We start from the raw sequence: 25,724 nt of genomic DNA on the forward strand, positions 1-25,724 counted from the left end.
GGAACCGCTCAGGTGAGAAAATAATCCCGACCATCAAGGCAAGGTGCAGCTAGGATCCGCAGTCCAGACAGCTATATTATGTAGAGAGAAAGGCAGCTGCACTCGAACTTGAAGGTGCAAAATATAAAATCTATTTGAATCCAAAAGTTAAAATCAATCCAAGATACAGTCCATGATACAGTCAGAGACCAGGGATAAAAGCATAGCAGTTGACGCGTTTCACGGATAAACGTCCACTTAGTCGTAACCCATCCATCAGCAGCATGGGGAAGAGAAGGAAGAATGAACACGCCCCCACCCACAAGAGCCAGAAGCTCCTGTGCTGTTTTGTCTCCGGCTCCAACAAAATGGCCACCAGCATTACAGTGATCGGGATACCCAGGCAGGCTGCTGAGGCCTGGTAAAGCTGCAGGCCACAGCAAAATGGTGGCTTTGCGCTGATGAGCACATGACCTCTGGCCTAGTGAGGCCTACCCTAGTAACAAGGCCTGGGGGCCCTGGCAGGGGTCATCCCGGTGGATGAAACCCTCCCCAAGGTAGCGGTATGAGGCGCAACCATGTACCCCCCTTCAAGGCCTCCCCCCCACCGTCCACTACCTGGTATAGCACCTGAGGCGACTTACATAGGGAACCCCCCACTAAAAGTTTCCTGGAGGTCTGGAGCCAAGGGTAGGGAGAGGTCCGGGTAGGAGGGGAAGGTCCCAGGTGACCCCTCAGTGGAGGAGGGTGGTAGGAGGTATGGGTACCCGAGGGTCCAACTCACCTATGGAGGAACCCACGTCTGCCCCAGGCCCGCTAACCAGACAGGGGGACTGTACTTACCAGACCCCGCTGCTGAGGGTGGCTGTCCATCCTGACAGACTGCCTCTGCACCGCAGTGAGGGCGCTGTCAGCAAAGGGGCACGCTGCGACGCTGGTATGCAGAGGTGTATGCGTCTCGGCAGGGTGTTTCACCCACAGGCCAGTCGCCGTCTGTGGGACTATAGTCGCTATGGAGACCCAGCGCAGAGCTAGTCTTCAAGCGCTCGCTGGCACAAACTGGGAGACCGTAAGGCTCTCATAACCCAGCCAGCATTCCACATGAACTGGAGTCAGCAGCAACAAAAAATAAAAAAAAGGTTCCCTTTAAGATGTTTAAACAGAGCTAGGACAAAAAGGTCCCAGCAGGGAGCTGTGTGGCCACTCCTAAGACCAGGCAGCTAAAACTGAAGATGCAACGGTGAGGCCGGGGGTAATAACCCAGGGTCCTGCCCCCCTTGGCGTGTCAAAGTCTTTGGCTCTACCTGGTTACTCCTAGTGGGAGGGGCTTATTACCCATCCGTCTGATTTAAAGCAGCAGCTACATCAGTCGGTGGAAAAAAGAGAAATTAGGCTTGCCTCCTTAAGAAGCCTGACTTCTGGTTCCCCCTTGGGGGTTTATATAGGCCACAGCCATGGCTTTGTCGACTGAACTTTTACTGGGTAAATTGTGTCGGGTAGTCGTTTCCATTGCTCTCAATTCCAGAATATTGATGGGGAGAATCGACGGCTTGGTCAGCTAGGATTTGTAGATGCTGCCCCAGCCTAACAGGCTGCCATCCATCATTATAAACTAAAGGGGACTACAGGTCCACAGGAAAAACGAGGAATCAACTGGTATATTAAATATAGGTTCATTAATATGCAGAATTCAAATATGAAAAAAAAAAAAAAAAAAAAAAAAAATAGGACACCGCCGACAAGACAAAAAATTAAAATGAAAACGTTGTCATACAGACAAGATAGACCGCAGCTGTACACATGCATCCACTCATTCTCACAGAATTCCTTTAGTCCAGAGGATAATAAAGGATGATAAGGATAATAAAGTAAGAAGTATGAGAACATTGCCATTTTAATTCTTGTCTTGTCGGAGGTGTACTGTATTTTTTCATATTCAATTCTGCATATTAAAAAAGCTGTATTTAATATACCAGTTGATGAGGATGAGCTTTTGGACCTGTAGTCCTTGAGTTTATGCTGTTGATAATATAGAGCAGGGGTCTCCAAACTATGGCCCTCCAGTTCAGGAACTGACATTCACAGACATGACTAGGCCCGATTGGAATTGTAGAGTTTTACAATGCCTCATGGGACGTGTAGTTCTGCAACATCTGGGAGGGCCATAGTTGGAGATCCCTGATCTAGAGGATAACGCCCCTTTTTGATGTCCACTGAATCCAGAAATTCCCCTGATCTGAGAGAAGACCCAACAGATCTTGCAGACTCCATGCTTGATTTGGGGACACAAACACAAAGGTCTCTGTCTGTTTTGGGATCATGAACAGGTTTGAGAAAAACCCTTTGAACTTTTTTTCTGCACAATAGTATTAACACTCCTTGTGCCTGAAGTTAATTAACCACTTTAAGAACAGAAGAATTTACCCCCCTTAATGACCAGGCCACTTTTTTCAACTTGGCACTGCGTGGCTAACTGACGATTGCGATGATGTACCCAAACAAAATGTACATCCTTTTTTTCTCACAAATAGAGCTTTCTTTTGGTGGCATTTGATCACCTTTGCGATTTTTATTTTTCACAAAAAAAGAGCGACGATCCTGAAAAAAATTCAATCTTTTTCACACATTCTGCTATATAACATTCCCCAAAAAAAATAAATAAAAAAAAAAAAAAAATTTAAAAATTTTAGGCCAGTTTGTTTTCCGCTACATATTTTTTATTTTTTTTACCAAAAAGCGTATTTTGATTGGTTTGCACAAAAGTTATGTCTACCAACGACGGGAAAGATTTATGTCATTTTTATTTTTTTACTAGTAATGGCGGCGATCTGTGATTTTTAGCGGGATTGAAACATTGCGGAGGACAGATCGGACCCCTGACATTTCCAGTGACATTACTACAGTAATCAGTACTAAAAATATGCACTGTTACTGTAATAATGCCATTGGCAGGGAAGGGGTTAACCCTGTGGGTGATCAAGGGGTTAAATGTGAGCCTAGGGGAGTATGACTTCTGAAATGAACAGAGACATGTGATCCTATATAGAAGGATCACATGGGCTCTATGATCATCCAGGGAGAACGGTCAGCTGTGTTTACAAAAGCTGACAGTTCTCTCTCAGCGGGGAACGATCGCGGGTGTCCGGCGGCAATCAGAGCTGCCTGCTCGCTGCATCTCCGCTGACGAGCGGGGGCGCCCCCTAGCCTCCTGCTCGCAACCGCCGTACAGTTATGGCGATTCGCGCAGGAGAGGCTGCCTGCCGCAGTACATCTGCGGCGGGCGGTCGTAAAGAGGTAAAGGGATGTCCACAAGTCTGGCTGTCCTAGGTGATGCTGGCAGATTAAAGGAGAGGGATGAAAATCCAAAATTGTAGTCCCTGGAAACATTTGATTTAGACTGGGAGGAAATATATCCCTCCACTCCCCTTTGGGAAGAGGACACCTGGGTAGGCTTGGAGGGCTTTGGGGGTCCAAGTCTTGGGACAAAAAGATACTTGTCTTTGTCTTAAGAGGATGACGTCTGAGAAAAGCGAAAGGACCCCTTTCGGTGGGAAGATGTGGTAGCTAAAGCAGTAGTAGGTTTAGGCAGTTTTTTTAGTGGGGTAGTATTTCCCCCCTTGGGATTCACCAAACAGAAGTTCACCTTTGAAAGTCATGGTAAACAACTTTTATAAGCAGACCAAGCCACAAAATTTTGCACATGTGCATAGAAAGTGTCATGCTAGAGACTTGGCAAAATTACATTCTCCAGGGTATCAACATAAAATAGCAGCACTGAAGGTATGCCCTGCAATTGCTCTAGGGAAACAGTGGGGTTGATTTACTAAGTCTGGAGTGCGCAAAATCTGGTGCAGCTGTGCATGGTAGCCAATTAGCTCCTAACTTGCTCAATTAGGATTAGACAAAACCAGGAGCCTAGTATCACATTGGCTGCAGGTTTGAAATCATGCGAGTTCAGCTGAACTACTTTTGGGAATCTGTGCAGCGCCACAAAGTCGGCAATAGGCTCCGATTTGGCACACAATTTGACGTGTCAAATCGGCCCAATATGAACGAGGGCAGAAGCCGATTGGTTTCTCTGCAGAGCTGCAGCAGATTTTGCACTTTCCAGTTTTAGTAAATCAGCCTGTGTTCAACACATAATCAACTCCTTTTGTCCAGTCCACTTAGAACTGGCCATTACAGCTTTGTAAACTTGTCAGACTGTAGCCAAGGCTTAACCAGTAGGAGCCTTCAATAGGGTTTCTGCTAAGGAAAATGCTTTTTGTTTTTCTGTTTTTTTCCATATAGATTCTAAATAAGGGTGACTATCAAATCAGCTGATACACTCACATTCCTTTAAGGAAAGCTGCAGGGTCTGCATCCCTTTAAAAGTGATTAAGCCTTTAGGCACATCTGGCTGACTACACTTGTGCCAAACTGAATGCAATATACAGTGCACGAAACAAACATTACAGGCCAGTCAGTCCAGTTTGTCAATTTACATTGAGGGCAGCTAATCCAGAAACACATAGTGAGCCTTGAGACAACAAGCAATTAGATCTTGATAAAAGTACTAACCAAAGAAGGGAAGAAGAGCAATGAAAACAAAAAGGACCGGAGTAGAAACTTCTCCAGAGAAGAGGTCCATCACTGGAGTCCCATGGAGTAGGTGGGGTTATACGAGGTTGCATAAGGGGGTATTACCAACAAAGCTTTGCCAGTGTCCAATCACCTGTAGGTAGAATCTGAACCCCCAGTCTAGAACTACAGATCCCACATCCTGTATTTATAAGATGTGTTTTTTTGCCCTTTTAGAGAGATTTCTTATTTCCGATTCTGATTAGAGAAAATCTTCCAAACCATGACACCTACAGTAATATAATATAAGCATTCAGCACTCTTATACAAAATAAAAAAATTTTGACTGGAGTTGGACTTTATTGGGCGAGTTACTAAAATGAGCCTAGGACAAAAAAAATAAAAAAATAAGGTAGAAAAAAAAAGATGTTTTTAGTCTTACAGTGATTAATGGAAGTGGCAACCTAAAATCCCAAGCCAGCAGCTAGTATTGGCTAGATCAGCAAGTGCTCAGTAGCTTTTGCACAAAATGTAAAGTGGATCATTTTAGCCAATAGGACAAGTTTGACATGAGTGATAAGTTTTGTTTAGCAATTTTTCACTGGATATCAAATTGTAAAAGTGACCAATGGATCAGGGCTACCTACCATGTTTGTATTAAAACCATGAAATAAGCCAAAAACTGTTGGCGATACAATCAAAAGCTAGCTGAAAGTGGTTGAAGTCGACAAAACAGCTATTGTATGGATATAGAAATTTTGTTCGGCTACTTACTTAAAGATCAATGAAAGGGCAGTTATTTCAAGTTGACCAGCACTCTCCTAAAAGGCCAAAATAAGAATAATGAAAAGCAACAACTTAAAACCAGTAACAGAAATTGGAAATCATGTATGCAAATAGATGGAGAGTTTTACTGAATCATAGCGTATCCAAATGGTAAACAAGCACTCTCAAATAGCAGAAACCTTGAAATCACAAATCAATCTATGTGCAATGTTTTACCTTGGGGTCTTCCAACCGCTCCAGGTATTTTTCAAAAGGACCTTCCACATACTAGGAACAAAAAATTTAAAATGAAGGTTCTCATAATGGTGCAATACATTCTAGAAACCCCCATCCCCTCGCCAGATGGACAATTTTTCCCTTAAAAAGCTGTGCTGAATTTATAGCCACAGTGAATTAAGAGAAAAAAAAATGTCTTGTACCTGGATAAGACAAATCCTTCCCGGATAAGGAAATAGTTTATTACTTCTTTAGGGCATGAAATATGTCTGCAATTATTATAGAAAAATCTCCACTGAACCTACATTGAATCAATGTTTAAGAGCACATCAATGTCACCAGTAAACAAATAACCAGTAAAGCAGATTTTCTTCAGCACCAACAGCACACACAAAAATATAGATTATAAAGTATTGTGCAAAGGTTTTAGGCAGGCGTGAAGATATGCTGTAAAGTAAAAATGCTTTCAAAAATATAATTTTTATCCATTTACAAATGCCAAGTGAGCAAAATAGAAGAAAAATCGAAATCAAAATTTGGTGAGACTACCCTCTGGCTTCAAACCAGCATCAACTGTTGCACTTGCAGAGTCAGGGATTTTGTAGGATTAGAGTCGAGTGTATGATTTAGGGCTCTTTCACATGGGCAATCCGATCCGCCTGTCAGTTTCTGATCGAATCCTCCATGCAGCTCTATGGGGCAGCGGATGTCAGCGGAGACACCTCCGCTGACACCCGCTGCCATCCGTATCCGATCCTGTCCGTGAAATCTGGACAGATGGAAACCCTATTTTTCCATCCGTTCAGGTATCGGATCGGATGAGAGCGGACATGCGGTCCGCTCTCATTCGATCTCCCATAGAGAGCAGCGGGGGCTGTGACACCTCCCTCTCCGTACTGCAAGCGGAGACGGAGCTGTCATCCGCCGGCTCAGCGGGGATCGGCGGATCGATCCGCGCTGAGCAGCACGGATCCGCCTATGGAGGCGGACCGTGTGAAAGAGCCCTTACAAACAACTTTTTGTAAAACTTCAATAATTTTTTTTTCCCCACAATAAATTTCCATTAACCAATTAGATCAAGCAGGTGCTAATGATCATCTATTTCCTATGTAGGTTGAAGCACAGTCAACCGACAAACCGCTGTGTAGGAGACTCAAAACTGGGGGAGGAACAGCAAAACTTTGCTGAAGGGCAGGTTGAGAAGAAAAAAAAAAAAAAAGAAGGTTTCATATCACAGGTCATACACCATGGCCAAGCACAGCAACAAGACACAAGGTAGTTACAGTTGTGCTCATAAGTTTACATACCCTGGCAAAATGTATGATTCTTGGTCATTCTTCAGAGAATACGAGTGATAAAAAAACCTTCACACATGGTTAGTGTTTGGCTGAAGCTATTTATTATCAACTGCGTTTACTCTTTAAATCATAATGATTAATGGCAACAGAAACTACCCAAATGACCCTGATCAAAAGTTTACATATCCCCGTACTGAATACCCTGTATTCCCCCCTTTAACATCAATGACAGCTTGAAGTCTTCTGGAGGAGGCTCTTTATTTTCTCCGATGGTAAAGCTGCCCCTTCTTCCCGGCAAAAAGCCTCCAGTTCCTGTAAATTCTTGGGCTGTCTTGCATGAACTGCACATTTGAGATCTCCCCAGAGCGGCTCAATGATACTGAGGTCAGGAGACTGAGATGGACACTCAAAAACCTTCACATTATTCTGCTGTAGTCAATGACAGGTCAACTTGGCCTTGTGTTTAGGATCAGTCATGTTGGAGGGTCCAAGTACATCCCATGCGCAGCTTCCGGGCTGATGAATGCAAATTTTCATCCAGTATTTTTTGATATACTGCATTCATCTTGCCATCAATTCTGACCAAATTTTTTATGCCTTTGTAGCTCACACATCCCCAAATCAGCAGCGATCCACCTCCGTGTTTCAAAGTAGGAATGGTGTACCTTTCATCATAGGCCTTGTTGACTCCTCTCTAAAATGTAGTGTTTATGGTTGTGGTCAAAAAGCTCATTTTGGTCTCATCAATCCAAATGTCTGCCAGAAGGTTTGAGTCTTGTCTCTGTGCTGTTTGGCATATTGTAAGCGGGATACTTTGTGGCACTTGTGTAATAATGGCTTTCTTCTGGTGACTCAACCAAGCAGCTGATCTTTCCTCGAGTGCCTACTTATTGTGCATCTTGAAACAGCCACACCACGTTTTCAGAGAGAACTGTATTTCACTTGAAGTTAATTTGTGGGTTTTTCTTTGCACCCCAAACTAGTTTCCTGCCAGTTGTGGCTGAAATCTTATTTGGTCTACCTGACCGTGGTTTGGTTTCACCTTCTTGATTAGAGTTTGAACACTGCTGATTGGCACTCTCGATTCTTTGGTTATCCTATTAAATATCCCTTTCATGTTTTATACAGTTCAACTACCTTGTCCTGCAGATCCTTTGACAATTCTTTTGCTTTCTCCATAACTCAGAATCCAGAAAAGTCAGTGCAGCACTGGATGAAAGATGCAAGGGTCTGTCAGGAGTCCAGAAACTCATTGACCTTTTATACACACACACTAATTACAAGCAAACCGATCACAGGTGAGGATGGTTACCTTTAATAGCCATTCAAACCTCTGTGTCAGCTTGTGCGCATGTTATCAGTCCAAAATCCCCAGGGAATGTAAACTTTTGATCAGGGCCATTTGGGTAGTTTGTGGTCATTATGATTAAAAAAGAATAAACACAGTTGATTGAAAATAAATGGCTTCAGCCAAACACTAACCATAAAAGTGAAATAAAAGTTTGTGTCATCATTCATATTCTCGGAAAAATGGCCAAGAAATCTAATTCTTCCAGGGTATGTAAACTTATGAGCACAACTGTATACTGCACCAGCAAGGTCTTTCCTAGGCAAAGATTTCAAAGCAGACTGGGGTTTCAAGATGTGCTGTTTAAGATCTTTGGAAGAAGCACAGAGAAAGGGGCAACTTTGAGAACCATAGATGGAGTGGTCAGCCAAGGAAACCTAATGCAACAGAAGACAGACACACCCTGCTTGCTTTCCTTCAACATCAGATGAGGTCTACAAAGCCATCACCACAGAACTGGTGGAAAACATTGGGTTCCAGTTACACCCAACTACTGTTCAGAAAAGTCTGCCCAGATGTGATCTTCATGGAAGAATTGTGCCAAAAAGCCATATTTCTGATGTGGAAACAAGGCTATGTAACAAATATTCATGAAAACAGAAACTGGGGTGCAGAAAAGTGCCAGCAGGTGCTCTGGACTGATGGGTCAAAATATGAAATATTTAGCTGCAGCAAGAGGCAGTTTGCATGCTAAAGGGCTGGAAAGCGTTTACAATAATGAGTATCTGCAGGCAACAGAGAATCATGGTGGCAGTTCCTTGCAAGTTTGGGGCTGAATTTCTGCAAATGAAGTTGAGATTTGGTCAGGAGTGTCCACAATGCTGAGAAACACAGGCAAATACTTATCAATCATGCCTTACCATCAACGAGGCATGCGATTGGCCCCACATTTATTCTGCAGCAGGACCATCACTCCAAACATACAGCCAATGTCATTAAAAATTTTCAGTGTAAAGTACAAGGCGTCCTGAAATCATGGTTTGGCCCCCACAGAGCCCTAATCTCAACATCAAGTCTTGTCTAGTTAAAAAGGACTAGATTTAAAGTGGTTGTAAGCCCCTCATGAAATTTGAAGTACATATATCGGTAGTGTTTACTTCTCTCTCTCCAAAGCTCCAAGTGTAGTTTCTCTCTGGTAATAGTGTTAAAAATATTTTTAACACTAGCTGCACTTTTCAAAGGGTGTAGATAGGGGAAAACAGAAGATCTAAAAGTACAACTTATGTAGAAGGATTTGTTTTTATCTCTGTATCATCTGAGGCTATTCACTTCACTGGCTATGTGTGGGGGTTTACAACCACGTTAAGGCAGACTACATCCACAGAAGATCTGTGATTAGTTCTCCAAGTTGTTTGGAGCAACCTACATGCAGAGTTCCCATCAAAACTGTGTGCAAGTGTACCTGGAACTGATGCTCTTTTGAAGAAAAAGGGTGGTCACACCAAAATGGGATGTTTGACTTACCATAAAATCCATTTCTCTGATGTTCATTGACGGACACAGCTCCTGATATCCATAATCATTGGGTTATACTGCCCCCTACAGGAGAAGGACACTAGACAGAAAAAATAATCTGGCTACACCTTTGGGCAGTCCCACGGGGGTATATGCCCTATCCCTGCTATAGGTACAGTTTTGTTACAAGCAGTGTCAGAAGAATTACAACTCCACAGAGGAATACTCCACAGAGGGGTGGGTGCTGTGACAATGATCGAGAAATGGATTTTGGGTTAAGTCAATAATCCCATTTTCTCCTTTGTTCATTGACGGACACAGCTCCTGATTTTCATAACCATTGGGACATCCCGATGCAGTGGGAACAGCAAAAAAAAAAAAAAAACAACGGTAGCCAACCAGGCAACAGGAGCTCAACCAAAAACAACGGGAGCCCAACCGAAAAAACAATACACACTCACAGAGGATTAAGTCCTCTAAATAGCAGCCTGCAAAAACTTGGGGCCAAAACCATCTGCAGATGCCAACACAACCACTTTACAGAACTTGTGACAGTGTGCACCAACGACCAGGTAGCCGTCTTGCAAGCCGGTGTCACCGACGCCTGATGACGGAAGGCCCAGGAGGCACTGAGCGCCCGAGTAGAGTGCGCCTTGACAAGGAATGGAGGAACCTGACCCTTGATGGAAAAGGCCTGAATCACCGTCTGATCCATCTGGAAATGGTCTCAGAGGAAAGGACAACCCTTTTTGAGGCTAATCCGTGAGCACAAATAGTGAATGACTTCCTAAAAAGACTCCATAGCTGCCAAGTACACCCCAATTGCCCAGACCACATCCAATGCCCAGACCACATCCAAGGCAAGGCAATTTCCTTCGGATGTTTTGGCCTGGAACACAGGGAAGGCAACACAATGTCTTCATTCAAATGAAAAATCAGACAACCTTTGGGAGGAACGATGGACAAGGGCAAAGAACCACCTTTTCTCTGAATGACCAAAGGTGAACGACAGGATAACGCCGCCAATTCGACACCTTGCACGCAAAGGTGATTGCCACCAAAATGCCACCTTCTGAGACAGTGTAAGCAAGGGAATCTCCCCAAGATTCTCAAAGGGAGGCTTCTGGGAGGACCAAAAGCACCAAACTGAGGTCCCAAGGCAGCAATGGGGACCCCACTGGGGGAACCAAATGTCGGACACCCTGAAGAAAGGTACGACTCAGGGAGTGTGTGGCCAAGGGTCATTGGAAGAGGACTGCCAAAGTCGACACTTGGCCCTTGATGGTAATCAAGACTAATTTCTGTTCAACTCCCCATTGAAGGAAGGTCAAAATCCGTGCCAAGAAGGAGCGAGGATGAACTCCAAGAGACTCTGCATGCAATGTATGTATGTCTTCCATGTACGGTGGTAGATGTTCCTAGAAGTAGATTTCCTAGCTTTGAACAGCATTGGAATCACTGTCTTCGATAAAACCTCTATCCATCAGCAACTGAAATTCAACAGCCAAGCCATCAAAGCCAGCGACTAAAGCAGGGTGGAAGATTGGTCCTTGGAACAGCAGATCCTCCCTGAGAGGAAGCTTCCAAGGAATGTCCGCGGCCAGCCGCACCAGATCGACGTACCAAGCCCAGCGAGGCCAGTCTGGAGCTACTAAAATGACCAGAATCCCTTCTGCCTTGATCCTGCGTAGAAGTCTTGGCAGAAGCTTGAGAGGAGGGAAGGCGTAAATCAGACAATACTGACCCCATGGGGCCACCAGCGCTTCTGTGGCATCTGCCAGAGGATCCCGTAACAGAGCCACAAACCTCTGCACCTTTGTTGAGCTGAGACGCCAACAGATCCACAACTGATAAAACACCTCTGGATGAAGGGACCACTCCCCTTGGTCCAACGCCTACACACTGGACATCCCTAAAGACAAGCCGTGCAATGGCACAGGCACAGTCTGATCGCTCGGAGTTCAAAGACACTGATTGGTGTTCTGGACTCTTCCAGTGTCCAGATCCCCTGAGCAGAATTTTTGCAGAGGAAGCCTCCCCAGCTGGATAGGCTGGCATCCATAGTGACCACTGTCCAATACAAGGGGAGGAAGGATTTGCCCAGTCGAAGCGCTGGAGAACGAAGCCACCATATCAGGGACTCCTTCGTTACCCGGCTCAGCCAGATCTGATTGTCCAGAGACTGCGGAGTCTTGTCCCATTTGGCCAGAATCCCCCTATGCAGGGACCTCGTATGGAACTGTGCAAACAGAACCACCTCAGAAGTAGACCCCATCAGGCCCAGCACCCGCATGCAAGTTGAGAGATGACTATCTCCTGGACAGTAGGAGACGTATTGCAGCCTGCAATTTCTGGAGTTTGTTCAATAGAAGGAGCACTCTGGCTAAAGCAGAGTCCAAAGTCAGACCCAGATAGTCCAGCTTTGTGGGCAGAACTTCTGAGAAATCAGAATCCAGCCAAACGCCTTCAGAGTTCATATGGGGATTTCCAGGTTTTCCACTAGAGCAGTAGGGGACTCCACTCGCAGAAGGAGGTAGTCAAAGTAGTCCAGTACTGCGATCCTCCGTTGGCGTAATAAAGCTAGCACCGGGGCTAACTTTTGTGAAGCTCCGAGGAGCAGAGCCGAGACCAAAAGGGTATTGCCACGAACTGAGAATGCTCCTCTCCCGCAGCAAAGCGGAGGAAGGGCTGGTGACCGGCACATACTGGAATGTGAAGGAAAGCATCCTTGAGGTCAATAGAGGAAAGAAAATCCTCCTGATGCAGGGGTGCCACCACCGTGCGAACGGACTCCATCCTGAACTTCTGCACCCACACAAAGCCGTTTAGCGCCTTGAGGTCCAGGCTTGCACACACCTTGCCTTTCATCCTGGGAACTGTAAACAGGTTTGAGTAAAATCCCTGAAAGCATTCCAAAGTCGGAAACTGGGACAAACACCCCTTGAAGCAACAGGTTTTGTACAGCCCCAAACAGACCCTGTAAATGGCCTGGGGACAGGCGCAAGTTGGAAGGAAAGAACCTTGCCGGGGGGGACAAGAGTGAAACTCGATCTTGTAGCTGGAACAAATGACTTTGTGGACCCACTTGTCTTGAACCAGGGAAGTCCACAGGTCTGGAAACCAATGAAAGCATCCACCCACCCAATACGGGTGAGGGCGCAGCTTCATGCTGAAGGGGCCTTGTCTGCAGGTCTGGAGAAGCCCGCTCTCGGCTGTCCAGATCAAGTTCGTTTGGATCCTCCAGAAGAGGCCATGAAAGGCTTCAGGCCTGTGCCAGTGGACCTTGAGGGATGAAAAAAACTGAGCCGAGAAGGAGGGCCCACGTCTACGATGAGGTTCCTTGTCTGTAGTAGCCTCCGAGACCTTTAATGTCACCCAGGGTAGCCACAAACAGGTAATCCCCTTGACAGGGGAGATCACTCAAGGTCTTTTTAGAAGTCTGATCCGTAGACCAGTATTTCATCCGAAAGACACGCCAAAAGGACCACTGCCGAAACAAGAGCCGAGCCACTAGGGGAGCTGCATTCAAAGAGGCATCACAGAAATTGCAGCCCCTGGACCAGCTTGTCCGCCAGCTCAGCAAAGGTAGGGGGAGCCGTTCTCCTTCCAGGTCACGACGTTAAAGCTTAGCCCACTCGGTCAGAGTTTGCGACACCAGGACAATGGTGAATACCGGCGTCTGCGCCAAACCAGCCAGAGTATACATACTGCGGGCCACAGCCTCTGCCTTCCTGTCGGTCAGATCCTTAAAGGCCGGGGACTCTTCAACCGGAATCATGGTTGCCTTGTTCAATCTGGAAAAAAGAGGGTCCACCACCAGTGGAACAGTCCACTTCTTAATAAGGGACTCCTCATGGGGGGGGGGGGGGGGGTAACGCCTAGTAAATCACTTAGGAACCCCTAGGGGACATTTTGGTCATCCCCACTCTTTAGCGATAATTCTGTCAAAATAGGCGGTGAAAGGAAACCTTTGCCGCTCTGGATGGCTTGCGAGTGCCAAAGGGAACCTGCGTCTCCGTCGCAACTGCGTTCTCCATCTTCAAGGTCCCACCAGTGCCTTTTTATGCGCAGTTGCAGATGTGGAGGAATCATCCTCACTCACTATCTGAGGATTTCGGGCGCATGGTCGCAGACCCAGCAGGGTGGTCCACGTCCACCGAATCAGACTCAGGAGGCGATTTTTTTGCTAGCGCATCGCCTGAAAACCACCTCCAGGACACAAGGGACTCCAGGACCGATGTCAGTGCATCGATGGAGGATTGGGATCCGGAGGGCCCCACATCAACAAAGAGGGGATCAGGTGGGGAGATGTGCTCCAAAGACTCCATAAGTCACCAGGGGGACCCCACAAAAAAGAGTAAACCACTGCAACGGGACAACCCCCACCGCGGTCCACCCGGTCACCAGGCACAAGCCTCAAGCGATCCACAGCAGAGAGGGAGAGAGCCCCCCCCCAGACTCCCCACTGAGCATTAACAGGCACGTGCAGCCACCAGGATAGTCTGCACTCTACGTGCGGCGATCAGGAAGTGAAAAGATCCAGGAGTCAGCACCAGGGGATAAGGAGTGGCTCCCCACCGCTGAAATCGCAGCCCACAGGGCTCCACTGTCATGGCCGCCGCTATTCTCAATAGCATATCACTGCAAAATGGCTGCTGGACTACACAAACATGGTGCCATGCATAGAAACACAGGCTACAGGAAAATGGCGGCCCCATGAGACTCCCAGGCCGGACCCTAGGCATTAAGGCAGAACGGGGGCCCTGGCAGGAGCCCCTACCAGGTACAATCCCCCCCGGCACAGCCGATTGTCCGGTCACCGGCAGCGCACCCCCCCCCTGCCCCCATTGCCAATACAGCGCCCTAACCCCCCCCCCCCCCCCAGGAGGTGGACCAGACCACCAGCATAAGTGGAGGGGAGGTAGGATGGGGGACAAATGAAAGGGGGGTGCCTGAAGGGAAGGAGGGGAACCTGGGGGTCCGACCGTTACAAGGAGGGGCCCAAGTCTACCCCAAAACCCACCAGGGGGAGAGGGGGGGCAGCTACTCACCATACCAGGAACCAGGTGGCACCACTCCAGACAGAACCACTCGCCATCAACATGGGGGGCTGTTGGCAACCTCGCGAGGCATTTAACTCGCAGGCCAACCCCCTGTCCAGCGGAGCTATATCGCGGTCAACCTAGCACGGATTATTGCCCAGTCCGCTAGTGGATTGTAGATCTCAGAGAAAAAAAAAAAAAAAAAACACAGGAAAAAAAAATTTCTATCTAAAAAAAATTTGCCAGGACCAGAGATCCCAGTAAGGAACTAGGTCCTTACTTCTGACTAAGCAGAGAAAAAAAAAAAAAAAAGTGTACCTATAGCAGGGAGAGGGAGTATACCCCCTCGGGCTGCCCATAGGCGCAGCCAGATTTTTTCTGCCTAGTATCCTACTCTTGTAGGGGGCTGTATAACCCAATGGTTATGAAGATCAGGAGCTGTGTCCGTCAATGAACGAAAGAAAAATATGGATTTTAATTTTTCTTTACATTTACTTTTCATTTTGTTAACGGAGAAAAACTAATAACACTTCTATTTCTGAACGCATTCTTAATTTACATTTCACACCTGCCTAAAACTTTTGCACAGAATTGTGCATGGTTGTCTAGCTCACCTCTTCTCAATAGGAAAATACAATTTTTTTAATGTACTAGTTACAGTCAAACTCACAGATTCAAATAGCTTTTCATTCTTCCGCATAAAAGCTACACATATTTTACGAATCTCATTGTGGTGAATCTGGCAGTAGAAGAGCTGAAAAAAAAAAAATAGACAATAAACATATGTAGATCAAACAGTTTTAAAAAAAATGATCAGATATTATATAGAAAACTGCCTTCATTTGCATTAAGTGCGGGTATGTGAATTTTGCAAAACAAAAAGTTTTAATTGTAGGCTAACTTCACTTAGGACTATAGGCCCAGAGCAGGTATCTTCTGGCCCCATGGTCTTGCTCCTTGCAAAAATCCTAAATCCCAATAGGATATTGAATAGGTTATCTCCAAGTGTGCTTCCTCCTATAATAACCCACACCTCAAATTTCACAACCAAGGGTTTCAGACTGATAAAAAAAAAAAAAAAAAAAAATGAAAGAAAGAATGTACTGCACTTTATTCAGAGCCATTATTCCCCAACATCCTTTTCAAACCCGTTTACTTCACGCTAGTAATAAAAGGCAAAACATGGATTACTCTATGCTTTCTGAAGAGACCATGGTGCGTTCTAGCAAACATTCAAAAAAGTGCAGTACATCCACACACACACCCACAGATCCTTTGTCCACATTGAAAGCGCTTTCATTTTATTGCACAAGCACAGCAGCACAAAACAGTCAAGCTCCTAGCACATAGCAACGGTTCGGCTCAGGACCAGCCCTTTGTCAAGCTAGCAGCTAACTGACTTAAATCAAAAGGGCTAGACATGGTCTGAAACATTGCATTGTGAAATGGAATCCTAACTATTCTGTACAGTCAAGTTTATGCAATAGAATGAAAGTTTTAAATATGATTTAGTATAACTTTTACATACAGCTGCAAGAAAAAGTATGTGAACTCTTTGGAATGATATGGATTTCTGCACAAAATGGGTCATGAAATGTGATCTGATCATCTAAGTCACAATAGACAATCACAGTCTGCTTAAAATAACACAAAGAATGAAAGAATAAAAATTTATTGAACACACCGTGTAAACATTCACAGTGCAGGTGGAAAAAGTATGTGAACCCTTGGATTTAATAACTGGCTGAACCTCCTTTGGCAGCAATAACTTCAACCAAACGTTTCCTGTAGTAGCAGATCAGACGTGCACAACGGTCAGGAGTGATTCTTGACCATTCCTCTTTACAGAACTGTTTCAGTTCAGCAATATTCTTGGGATGTCTGGTGTGAATCGCTTGAGGTCATGCCACAGCATCTCAATCCGGTTGAGGTCAGGACTCTGACTGGGCCACTTCAGAAGGCGTATTTTCTTCCGTTTAAGCCATTCTGTTGATTTACTTCTATGCTTTGGGTCATTGTACTGTTGCAACACCCAGCTTCTGTTGAGCTTCAGCTGGTAGACAGATGGCCTTAAATTTTCCTGCAAAATGTCTTGATAAACTTGGGAATTCATTTTTCCTTCGATGAAAGCAATCCGTCCAGGCCCTGATGCAGCAAAGCAGCCCCAAACCATGATGCCCCCACCACGATATTTCACAGTTGGGATGAGGTTTTGATGTTGGTGTGCTGTGCCTCTTTTTCACCACACGTTGTGTGTTTCTTCCAAACAACTCAACTTTGGTTATATCTGTCCACAGAATATTTTGCCAGTACTGCTGTGGAACATCCAGGTGCTCTTGTGCAAACTGCAAACGTGCAGAAATGTTTTGTTTGGACAGCAGTGGCTTCCTCTGTGGTATCCTCCCATGAAATCCATTCTTGTTTAGCGTTTTACGTATTGTAGATTCGCTAACGGGGATGTTAGCATTTGCCAGTGACTTTTGTAAGTCTAACTGACACTCTAGGATTCTTCTTCACCTCATTGAGCAGTCTGCGCTGTGCTCTTGCAGTCATCTTTACAGGACGACCACTCCTAGGGAGAGTAGCAGCAGTGCTGAACTTTCTCCATCTATAGACAATTTTTCTTACCGTGGACTGATGGACAGCAAGGCTTTTGGAGATACTTTTATAACCCTTTCCAGCTTTATGCAAGCCAACAATTCTTAATCGTAGGTCTTCTGAGAGCTCTTTTGTGCGAGGCATCATTCACATCAGGCAATGCTTCTTGTGAAAAGCAAACCCAGAACTGGTGTGTGTTTTTTATAGGGCAGGGCAGCTGTAACCAACACCTCCAATCTCATGATTGTACTCCAGTTGGCTGACATCTCACTCCAATTAGCTCTTGGAGATGTCAGTCTAGGGGTTCACATACTTTTTCCACCTTCACTGTGAATGTTTACATGATCTGTTCAATAAAAACATGGCAACATGTCATTCTGTGTGCGTTACAAGTTTAAGCAGACTGTGATTGTCTATTGTTGTGACTTTGATGATCAGATCACATTTTATGACCAATTTGTGCAGAAATCCATATAATTCCAAAGGGTTCACATACTTTTTCTTGCAGCTGTATGCCTTTCTTCAAAGCTTGATTTAGGTTTCTTATTTTCAAAGTAAAAGCTTTTCCACGCATTACAGTTACAATAAAAAAAACTATGTATATGTGAAAGTGAGGCCTCTAGAGGCTTTTTGGAAATGGGGAGAACACCTTGACCTTAAAGTGATACTAAAAGCACATTGTTTAATTTACATTATCCCTTCTCTTTCTGTATGTGGATGATGGCACTGTAGGTATTAAAAAAAAAAAAAAAAAAGCCTTTGGGATAGAGTAAAAATACCTGAACCGTTTTAACTAGTGATCGACCGATATCGTTTAATACCTATACCGAAATTTTGGTCATCAGATATCGGTATCGCCCGATATTTTAGGACATTTTCTAAAAGGTACTCCTTGTGGAGGGATCTGGGGGTCTAAAAAAGACCCCAAACCCATCCGTGGCACTGAAAAGCATTCAAAACGCCAAGTTTTGCTGTCAGTTTTTTTAATTCGGTGCCGAGTACCCGGAAGGATGGTCATGACATCACTTCCGGGTTTTTTACATGGAGACCGGCGCATGCGCACTTGCAGCAGGGATACCGGCTTTCACGGGGAAACAACTTCATGCTACACCAGGTCTTCTCTTCGGCGGCGGCGGTGGAGGTAGGATGCTTGGGTCTCCCGGTGGGACAGGTGGGACGGGAGGCCCAGGTGAGCCGTGGAAAGTGGCGGGAGGGGGACTTTTCAGCCGCATCGGTTGTCATTACAAGTCAGCCGACCGTTGGCTATGGACACCTGTACCGGGGTGATGCCTCTGGCAGCAGGCATCACCCTTGGACATGCACTTTCCCTAAATATCGTTAACCTCAGGGGCCGATTCCGATATATCTGGGAAAGTGCATATCGGCCCCAGATATATCGGTGTTGCCAATAATCGGTTGATCTCTAGTTTTAACCACTTGCCGCCCATATAACCTACCTTTATGGTGGCAAGGTGGCACTGCTGCACCGGAACATATACCTAGTACGTGATCCAACACTTTTGCACGCTTCGGGCGACCTGCTCCCGCTGTGATTTTACACAGCGGGAGTGGATCTGTGGGTACCGCGTGTCCACCAGCACCCTCCGATCATTCAGCACAGAGGCAGAATGGCGATGCAGACAAGGCAGATTGCCGTCCGTCACTATGGAAGGCATGGATCATGTGTTCCTGCAAGGACATGTATCTATGCCTTCCTGTAGTAAAAGCACACCCCACAGTACACAAACACTAGCTGAGAACACAGTTAACCCTTTGATTGCCCCTGCTTAACCCCCCTTCCCAGCCAGTGTCCTTAGTATATTGACAGTGCATATTTTTAGCACTGATCACTGGATTTGGGTCACTGATCTCAAAAAAAAGTAAATAAGTGTCAGTGTGCAACTGTGCCACAATATCGCAGTCCTGCTATAAGGGTAGGGGTCTCAGGAGCTCCAGAAGTATTTGCCAATAGTGCACACAGGAAGCAGTAGTGGAAGCCAAGCCAAGGGTCATATACGGGTGTTCAGTCTGTAGTAGAGGCAGGTAGCAGGAACAAGCGCAAGCAGAGGTCATACACAGGGTAGGTAAATAGCAGGCAAGTGGTAACAAGTCTGTAATGCAAGCCAGGGTCATACACGGGTGATCAACCAGCAGCACAGTTGGTAGAACAAGCCAGGGCATCAAAGCCAGGAGCAGAGATCAGACAGGTAAAAGGGCAAGCCGAATCAACAGGAAATCCAAGAAAATATGCACAGAGGCTCAGGAACACAGGAAGACTGATGACAATCCAGCAACCCGGTGAATACAACAGCAGTCTTATAGGCCAGAGAGTGGCTGCATCGGTCACGCATTGCCTGCACCATTACTCATGCGTGTTCGCCAATTCTCCATTCTTGTGCCAGGGTGCATGGGAATGCGCTAGATGCATCCATTTCTAGTATTGGCAACTTTGCCAGTTATCCTTCGGCCATTTCCCTGGCAGTAGTCTCCCCCCCCCCCCCTCAAGGGGCAGCCTCTGGATGCCCAAAAAGAGCCAGTCTTAGTGGATATCTTGTTGTGGAAATCTTGCACCAACCTAGGAGCATACACGTTACTTTCGGGCTCCCAAATATTATCCTCTGACAACACTTTCATTTGATGAGGTACTGAATTTGCCTACTCCTCTTCCAGCAATCCATAATGGCTTCCACTTCGAAATCAGTTTGACCCTCCACAGAGACTGGAGGTGGGGGCAGCTCTCTTCTCCCAGGGAATGGAATAGGTACAGCTGGCTTAGGCAGTGATGCGTGGAATATCCAGAGGGATTGTTATAGGAATTGCCAGTTTGAAAGGACCAATAAATCTTGGGCCCAGCTTTGGGGAAGGACAAGAGTTTAGGGTTCCCTGAAGAGAGCCGTACCTTGTCCCCAATTTTAAAAGACAGGTCCTACTCTCCTTTTTTTGCCGTGGTACCTTTTGTAATCCATTTGAGTTTTCTGCATAGCCTCCTGGAGTGACAGATAAATGGTTTATATAAAGTATTTTAGATCTTGAACTGCAGGAACTGATGCTTACGGTATAGTGTTTGGCAGAAGAGGGATGGAACCCATAAATTTGCCCAGAACAGGGACAGGTTGGTGGCAGCATGCAATGAATAATTGTATGCAAATTCTGCACAGGGGAGAAGGGATATCCAATCATCCTGAGAACAAGTACAGAAACACTAAGTATTGTTGTAAGGTCTGATTTGTCTTTTCCGTTTGACCATTGTTGAAGATAGACACTTCTATTGATAAAAGTCCTGCAAAGATCTCTCCAGAATCTCGAGGTGAACTGCACCCCTCTGTCAGACATGACGTTATCTGGTAGACTGTGTAACCTGATAATTTATGAAAACATTTGCTGTACCCAGAGCCGAGGTTGTACCGATCATAGGCAGGAAGTGTGCCATCTTGGAAAGACGATCCACTATCACCAAGAGGGTGGTGAACCCCCCAGAGGGGGCAAGTCCACTATAAAGTCCATAGAAACCCTTTTCCAGGGCGTTGGACCCCCTTGTTGCCTGGACAAGGGATACAGGACCAAACAAACTTTGTAAGCCCCCTGGGCTAAATGGACGGCTCTGAGGACATCACCGGAAGTGACGAAACACGTCAGCTTGGAACGCATAGTGGCGTTACGTTTACGTTGGTGGAACGCAAGCCGGAAGCTAGCTCCGTGAGGAGAACGTGCAGCCCGCACCACTGACCACCAATGCTACTGTTTGCATAACAATGCTTTGAACCCGCAATATGGGTAAATAAACTACCTATAAAATTTAAATACTACACTATTCGGAGCATTTTTTCTCCCTCCCTATTGGACCTGATCGTATCTATTGGAGCCCAGAGGAGTGGTTGCCAGCCCATGGGACACCGGTCAGAGGGGACCCATTTAGCCCAGGGGGCTTACAAAGTTTGTTTGGTCCTGGTGCCGTATGGCATTCAGGACCCACTACATTCGAGAAGTGGTTGCCAGCCCACGGGACACCGGTCAGAGGGGACCCATTTAGCCCAGGGGGCTTACAAAGTTTGTTTGGTCCTGGTGCCGTATGGCATTCAGGACCCACTACATTCGGTAAGTGACCCAACCCATTACTCATTTGGGATTGGATACTGCTGAGATTATACCAATCAAGCCTGACCACGAGAACTTTTAAACAATCACCTTCACCAAGGACTTTTTGTACATTTGAGCACTCAGTCACTGTTTTATAAATTTAATATTGTGATTCACTCTATTTTTCACTGTTGCACTTTATACCAACTGAAAACCGATGATTTTTTAGGAACTCTAGTAATTGATCAAACATAATTTATCTGTTATTAATATACGAGTTTCATTTTATCCAACACTGTCACATTTTATATTCACTGGAAACTGATGATTTATAGGAATTTATCAATTGATTATTTATATATTTAAACATAATTTTATTTGTTATTAGTCCGTTAACTCACTGTCACAGCAAGCGCTGTATTTGGTCCTCCAGACCAATCACTTGCAAGTCCAAGGTTTTCCCAAATAGGCTTTCAGGACAGCACCTGGAGAGGATAACCGAGAACTTACCTTAGGGTGGGACCACAGCCTGCAGGACCGTCAAGTCAAATGAAAGCTCTGTGGTTGATAGTAAAATCAACCTATAGTGCTGGATAAATATAAAAAAGCTCTACCAAGTAGCCATTTTTCAGATCTGGCCTGTCGAAGCACCAGCTCTTTCTGCCTAGGACATAGCCACTGCATGGGTATAATGGGCTGCAATACCCACAGGAGCTTCAATACCAGAAGCCATATAAGACTGGTCCAATGACCAGTCTAGGCAATCTTCCAAAAAGTACTTTTCAGGTGCTCAGCAACCTTTCTGGGCTCCAGTAAAAAGAACAAAACAAGAAAATGTATCAAGTATCCCTTGATACTTGCAGACATTGGCTAAGGCATCTGACATCCAGCGTATGGAAATCTTTTACTCCAGCATAAGACTGAAGGTGGGCAAAACAATCTGGTGTCCGCTGAAAAAAAAAAAAAAAAAAAACAATTTTTGTAAAATCTTACCTGTAAAATTCCTTTCTCTGAGTCCTCCGACAGTCGCCGCCATCTTCATATTCGTCACAATGGGGTATTAGACTTTGCTCCGAAGGAGTAGCTAGGCAACAGAATATGTTAACATTAAAGCTTTTAACATATCCCACCCACAGGGGGTGGTCCCCTCAGTCAATACCCTCCTACTTCCTGCATCCATATCTCAGTTTCAGTGGAATAGCAGTAGAGTATACAACCAAACCCCAAAAGAGGGGCGGGGGCGGCGACTGTCTGAGGACTCAGAGAAAGGAATTTTACAGGTAAGATTTTACAAAAATTCCGTTTTCTCTTACGTCCTCCGACAGTCGCCGCCATCTTCATATTCGTCACAATGGGGACGTCCCAAAGCAGTGCAACATGAGGGGTGGGAAACGCAGCCGCGCCGTAAGGCAACGCAGTCTCCACATCAAAGAAAGGCACCTTACCAAAGGAAGGAAACCAGCTGGGCAACATGAAAAAAAACTTGCTCAACACGAGCAACAACCCAGGAAAAGCAAATAACCCAGGGATAAAAAACATATCCCAAACAGCCAGGGGTCCAAAACAAGGGACCCTAAGGGACTGCCGCACTAAGAACCTTGCGGCCAAAGGAAGCATCTGCCGATGCCTGAACATCCACTCTGTAGAATTTTGTGAAAGTGTGTACGGTCGACCAGGTCGCCGCCTTACACACCTGGGCTACAGAAGCCCCATGACGACAGGCCCAAGACGTACTCAAAGATCTAGTAGAGTGCGCCTTCACAGGCATAGGGGGAACTTTTCCCTGAAAAGCATATGCCTGTTCAATGGTCTGTCTGATCCATTTGGCGATGGTAGCAGCCGACGCCGCCATGCCCTTCCGAGGACCTTCCGGAAGAACAAACAAAGAATCCATCTTGCGAAAAGACTCAGTCGATTTAAGGTAAACCCTTATCGCCCGAACAACATCCAAAGAGTGCAACCTCACCTCCTTCGGATGTTTAGGCTTCGCGCAAAGCGAAGGCAAGACAATATCCTCATTGAGATGAAATTCCGAAACTCGCTTCGGAAGAAAAGAAGGATTAGGTCGCAAGACCACCTTATCCAAGTGAATGACCAGATACGGAGACTTGCAGGACAAAGCCACCAGCTCCGACACTCTGCGAGCCGAAGTGATCGCCACCAAAAAGGCGACCTTTTTGGACAACATCGACAACGAGATCTCCCTGATCTGTTCAAAAGGAGCATGTTCTAACACAGATAGAACGAGATTCAAGTCCCAAGGAGGCAGAGGTTCCCTCCGAGGAGGGACCAGATGCCGCACCCCTTGAACAAAAGTGCCAACCAAGGAGTTAGAAGCCACGGGACATTGAAAAAGAACGGCCAGCGCAGACACCTGACCCTTGATCGTAGCCAGCGCCAAACGCTGGTCGACACCCGTTTGAAGGAAGGACAACACTCGAGAAACCGAGTATGTGCGAGGCGAAAACCCCCTGGACTCACACCAGGCAAAATAGGCCTTCCAAGTATGGTAATAGACCTTCCCTGAGGAAGATTTCCTCGCGTTGATCAAAGTGTGAATGACCTCAGGGGAGAGACCCCTATCCTTCAGGACCTCGGTCTCAACAGCCAGGCCGTCAAAGCAGGATGGAATATCGGCCCTTGAGACAGGAGATCGTCTCGAAGAGGTAGACGCCATGGGGCGTCGATCGCCAGATTCACGAGGTCTGCGTACCAGGACCGGCGAGGCCAGTCCGGTGCCACAAGAATCACCGTGCCGCGTTCCGAGTGCAACCTGCGAAGGAACCTGGACAGCAACTGAATCGGTGGAAACGCATACATCAGTCTGTACTGATGCCACGGGACAACCAACGCGTCTGATGCGTCTGCCCGAGGGTCGCGCGTCCTTGCCACGAACCTCCTCACCTTGTTGTTCAGACGAGACGCGAACAGGTCCACATCTGGAAGACCCCACTTCGCGCACAACATCTGGAAGACAGCTGGGTGGAGAGACCATTCCCCCTGATCCAGGGTCTGGCGACTCAGATAGTCCGCCTGCCAGTTCTCCACCCCCGGAATGTGAACTGCCGTTATCGCCGGGACATGAGTCTCGGCCCAAGACAGAATGTCGGCCACTTCCCGAGCCGCTCGGGCACTCCTGGTGCCCCCTTGGTGGTTGATGTAGGCCACCGCCGTGGCATTGTCCTTCTGCACCCGAACCGGATAGCCCTGCAGCCGGTCCGTCCAGCGACGAAGGCAGAGATTTATCGCACGCAATTCCAGAATGTTGATCGGAAGGGAGGACTCCCCCTCCGACCAAGTTCCCTGGGCGGACAGAACGCCCAGAACACCACCCCAGCCCGACAGGCTGGCATCCGTGGTGATCACTGTCCATGAGATAGGACGAAAAGACTTGCCCCCCCGATACCATCGGGGACTGGAGCCACCACAGAAGATCCCTTCTGGTGCGATGGCTCAACGAAATCTGAAGATCCAGAGATTGAGGTCGCCCGTCCCACCCGGACAGGATCTCTGCTTGGAGACCCCACGTGTGAAACTGGGCGAAGGGAATCGCCTCGAAGGCCGAGACCATCAATCCCAGACATCTCATGCACGTCCGCAGAGACGAGTGCGGAACGTCCCTGAGGGACCCGACTTCCTCTTGAAGAGTCCTGAGTTTGTCTTCCGGTAGGAAGACCTTCACCTGGACAGAGTCCAGGATCATCCCCAGGTAGGGAAGACGAACCGACGGACTCAGTGTCGACTTTGGAAAATTTATCGTCCAACCAAACTCCTGCAGAGTTTGCATCGTGACGGACAGGTCCTTTTCCAGACCCTGGCTGGACGCAGACCGAACCAGAATGTCGTCCAGATACCCCAGGACAGAGATGCCCTGGGCTCTCAACAAAGCCAGAACGGGTGCAAGCACCTTGGTGAAAACCCGTGGAGCCGAGGCGAGACCAAAAAGGTAACGCCACAAATTGGTAATGATCCTCCGCAATGGCGAATCGAAGGTACCTCTGGTGACCCTCGAAAATCGGGATGTGAAGGTACGCATCCTTCAAAATCGATGGAGGCCATGAATTCCCCCGGAACCAGGGCAGCCACCACCGACCGCAGGGATTCCATGCGGAACTTGCGAACCCGCACAAATCGGTTCAGAGCCTTCAAGTCCAGAATTGGACGAACCTTGCCCTCCTTCCTGGGCACGGTGAACAGATTCGAATAAAACCCCCGAAATCTGTCCCGATGAGGCACCGGAACCACCACTCCCTGAGCCCTCAGGTCCCGCACCGCTAGGTGCAGATCCCACAAACGCTCCGGAGACAGTTGAAGATTCGAGGGAAAGAATCTGCTCTCCGGCCGAGAGAGAAACTCGATCTTGTA

At 46.7% G+C, this 25,724-nt stretch overlaps 1 protein-coding gene across 1 annotated transcript in view; it reads right to left on the reverse strand.

Annotated features, from left to right (window-relative positions):
- Window positions 1-25,724, reverse strand: part of LOC309559816 (UDP-N-acetylglucosamine transferase subunit ALG13-like) — a gene marked incomplete at both ends in the record, with an annotated part of 487,662 nt that overhangs the window by 408,500 nt on the left and 53,438 nt on the right. The window contains 3 exons of the mRNA XM_082263251.1: window positions 5,314-5,360; window positions 5,542-5,592; window positions 15,355-15,438. Coding sequence (XP_082119377.1) covers window positions 5,314-5,360; window positions 5,542-5,592; window positions 15,355-15,438 — 182 coding nt within the window. The remainder of the gene's footprint in view (window positions 1-5,313; window positions 5,361-5,541; window positions 5,593-15,354; window positions 15,439-25,724) is intronic.

This window comes from Pelophylax lessonae, assembly GCF_965119305.1.
Source record: "Pelophylax lessonae genome assembly, chromosome: 7".
NCBI classification, from domain to species: Eukaryota; Metazoa; Chordata; class Amphibia; order Anura; family Ranidae; genus Pelophylax; species Pelophylax lessonae.